General features: G+C 26.8%; 1 protein-coding gene across 1 annotated transcript; it reads right to left on the bottom strand.

Annotated features, from left to right (window-relative positions):
• Positions 1–274: 274 nt before the first annotated feature.
• On the bottom strand, positions 275–3268 carry LOC120089954 (palmitoyl-monogalactosyldiacylglycerol delta-7 desaturase, chloroplastic-like). Its single transcript, XM_039047405.1, has 4 exons — positions 2939–3268; positions 2503–2799; positions 1782–1888; positions 275–605 (listed from the first exon to the last, which is right to left on the bottom strand). The coding sequence occupies exons 1-4, from the start codon at positions 3209–3211 to the stop codon at positions 401–403; spliced, it is 882 nt and encodes a 293-aa protein (XP_038903333.1). The 5' UTR covers positions 3212–3268; the 3' UTR covers positions 275–400.
• Between the last annotated feature and the right edge of the window lie 947 nt (positions 3269–4215).

The following is a 4215-nucleotide window of genomic DNA, read 5'->3' as shown; positions in this document are numbered from 1 at the left end:
GAGTAAGAGTACGCTTCCTACACAAGTCGATCACTTGTTTCCTTACTTTACAAGTTCTCTTCTGCATATATATACAGATCGAGTTCGACGCAAGATTTGGAGTTGAAAGATTCGGACTCCAAACCTGTTGATTGATGACCTATCTCTAACTAGTTGAGGTATGTGGAAGTTTGGTTAATTCTCTTTTCCTTAACCATTGAATATTTTGAGACAAATAAAATTATATAATATTAACACAATTAAATTAAAAACGTCCAAAACGATAAAGTAAATTAATGCATAAATGTTTTACTATAACAGTAGCAAGTACTTCATATTGAGATTTCTTTTATTCGAGATTCAGAAACATTACTTTTAGAAGAAAAACTGTTTCCATTCCACACATCACTTAAAGAAAGGCTTATTGTAGTTTATCTTTGGCCAACTTTTGCTTATGGCTTTGGGATGGTACTTTGACATTAGTGGCAACTCCAATGGCTTGAAGAAACACAATAACATACCAACCCAGGTCAAATTGCCACCATTCAATGCCCATCCTAGCTGAATACTCAAAAGCATGGTGGTTATTGTGCCAACCTTCTCCAAATGCAAGCAGACTCATCCACCTTTGAAAATAATAACAACAATAATATAATTACATTGTTATGTAAATTGTTTAATATTCATAAAATCTAATCAATTTTATTATATTTCTTTTAAAAACATATGCTAGAATATGCTCTTATCTAATTCTATTTTTGTCTATGTACTTTTAAATTAGGTCCAAATTTATTACTCTCAACTTTTAATAAATTTAGCCCACCGAACATTTTTTTTTCCTAAATTAAATAAATAATAATAATGATAATAACAAAAATTCCTTAAATATATTTCAAATTTATGGACGGAAGGTTAATGGAGATATTTTATTTATTTTTTTATTTTTGGCAAAAGTAATAAATAAATTAATAGCAGATACCATTTTAAAATCTATTGAAAAATATATAGACTAAATTTAAACATTTAAAAATACGATAATTAAAATAGAACAAATCTCAAAATAAATAGAGTAAAATGATATTTTAACCTTTAAAAAACGTATATTTTAATATAAAATATAAACACTATTCCATTATATTAAATCATAACAAGGAGCAAAAGTTTTAAAATCATGTACGGAATGTAAGAGAACTATTGGATGGATAATCAGATTTTGATTTTAAGAAATCAAAAAATGGTCCAACACTATATTAATTTAAATATAGCAAATGTTGTTGTCTTTTAGTGATAGACATTGATCTATCTATCAATGTCAGTATTTATTAGTGATATATATTTATAGATATCTAACATTGTCTATCACTGTCTATTATTGATAGATAATGACATTTTATTATATTTAAAAATATTTATAAAAAGTTTTATCATATAAAATATGCCAGTCAACTTTGATACTATAAAACAATATAAGCATAACTATGTAAAAATATATGGAGGTGAATTACCATTTTAAAATATGCACAATAGTTTAAACTAAAAAAGAAAAGATATTTGAGACATATAATATATATGCTGTTTGTCTTAATAAATGTTTCATATTTTTATATAATTTTCTAAATATCTACTAAATTTATAATAGAGCTTTACATAAATCATATCATTTTATAATTTAACTTTGGGATTGATTCAATTAAATTTATCATCCAAAGAATATTATCATGGAAGCAAGAACTCATTCAATAAATTAATTTGATCGTCTTTTACTCAACATTGATACAAAGAAAGGCACAGCATATACTTACCAATTGTTTGTAGAGAAATCATTTGTTTTCCATGGTTGCTTTCCCCACATATGACAGAATGAATTCACCATAAATGTTGAGTGTAAAAGCATTACAGTTCTTACACACTGCCCATCGAAAGAGTACAATGTGTCACAATCTCTAATAAGTCACTATAACGTCTCAATAAAAAAAATCATTAAACTTTCAATCTTTTTATTCAAGTTGGGATTCTAAATTCTTCAATTTTATGTTCAAAGTTCGGCCTCTAAATTCGTTGAATTTTATGCTCATTAAGTTTGTAAAATTCGAATATAACTATTTATATCTTTGAATTTTTAATTTTGTATTCAACAAATTCCTAAAGTTTATAATTTTTTATGTGATAGAGTCTTCAATCTATTGATCAATCTTTAATCATTTAGATCTATCTGTAATAGATCGTGAAAAACCATTATTTATATCTATCATAGCAAAGATTTACATATTTAGCAGTTTATCGCGATCTATCACATATAGATAATGAGTTATAAATAATTTTATTCATTTTTTTTATATTTGAAAACAATCCTAGAAAGTTAAAAATGGAAATCATCAAGAGTTTTATTAAATGAATATACTTGAAATAATTTTTTTAACAAAGAAAAGTTTGATTAATCAAATTACCATAAATATATAATTATAATTAGAAGAATTAAACAAATGATGAAAGAGGGAGATGTTTTTATCTTTTTATTCTTACCGTTCCCCAAATGAAAAAAGGAATTCCTCCAAGAAAATAGAGTATGAGTGCAAGAGCAATTGGATGAAGAATATATGTTTTGCGAATAAACCTATAGAAAGTTTGCTTCTCCAAGTCGCCAGCATTATCCAATTTTCGATGCTTCCTATTCGTTTCAATGATGCTTCCATCTTTTTCTTCAACCACCCAAATAATATAACCAAACCAAAATCCTCGAACCGGACTATGTGGATCTTTTATAGTATCAACAAATTGATGATGGTATCTGTGCGTGCTCACCCAAGTGATTGGATCACCCTAAAATTAATAAAAAAAATATATATTATAAGATTTTAAAAGACAATACTTTTGAATTAATTTTTTAGTTTTTAAATCAATCAATAATGTGTTTACGTTGCACTTTTAGAAGTAAAAGAATAAATATCAAGTGTCAAACCTGAAGTGCATGAACTCCACAATAAGCGAATAAGTATTCAAGATATTTGGGAACTTTGAAACTCTTATGTGAAAGGTTTCGGTGATAAGAAATAGTGATGCCAAAGAGACCTGTGATCATAAATAATGCCAAACAAATCGAAAATGCACCCCAATTAATTTGAAATGGTGCAAAAATACAACAAAAATGCAAGAAGAAGAAAACACCAGCCACTTTTTTGTCTATCTTGATCTTTTTTTCCTTTTCAGATAATATTGGAGATTTCACAGTCATCTTTGATTCTCTTGATGCGTCAATTAGATCGTGGCTTTATTGTTGAGGAGACTTCACCACCTTTTGCATGTGTATTTATAATGCAAATTTAACTCACAACAACCATCATTTAAGACTCTTCTGCCAACTAAATGTATCCCTTATTTAAGAGCAATATGCTTTCTCTAAAATCACTATAAAAAAAACAAATAAAAAAAAACCTATTTCGACAGCTTTTTATTGAATGGTTATAAAAAAAAATTTGAACAATATATACACATTTATTTGATGTATTGAAAAAACATTCGAAGATTGTGTACATTTTATAAAAAATTATTAGAAACCTTTGAAAGAGATATATATTTATCAAAAGACATTGGAAAAATCTTTGAAAAATATCGATTTTTATGGAAGGTTATTAAACATATTTGAAAAAAAATATAAACTTATCAAATCATATTAAAAAGTTTTAATGGATGTTATTAATAACCTTTAAAAAATATCTACTTTTTATCGAAGAATATTTGAAAACCTTAAAAAAGAAATGACCACGGCTTATGATAACAGAGGACAAAACTATCTATTATTCTGAAACAAAAACTCAGCTCCCATTCAACTCCAACCCCAAAAATGCGATGCAGTTAGAAGAATTACAACAAACTTAAGTTATTTTTGTTCTACTCTCTTAAATTGTCATCTGTAACAATAGTAAAACAGAAAGTGATTTCTATGTTCTTATATACTTCAGACTCTTTCGGAAACCCTTTCCCACCTCATGCATATTCCTTTTGTTGGATTTTGTGTTTGTTAGGATTTGTTCGTTTTCTGTAAATTAGGATGAGATTCAGGTGCTTTTGAACATTTTGACTATTGGGTTACGACATACTGTTACACTCATACAGATAACTTGTTTGTTTAGTATTTTTATAGCTAGATATATATGTAGTGATCTTGCAAGTATATATTATCCTTTGGTATTTTTGTTTTTTTAATTTTGTTGATGTTTAAATATCGTTCAATGACAG

The sequence above is a fragment of the Benincasa hispida genome, chromosome 1 (assembly GCF_009727055.1).
Source record: "Benincasa hispida cultivar B227 chromosome 1, ASM972705v1, whole genome shotgun sequence".
Classification (NCBI taxonomy): domain Eukaryota; kingdom Viridiplantae; phylum Streptophyta; class Magnoliopsida; order Cucurbitales; family Cucurbitaceae; genus Benincasa; species Benincasa hispida.
Note: the sequence above shows the minus strand (reverse complement) of the source record. Positions and strands in the feature narration are given on the sequence as shown.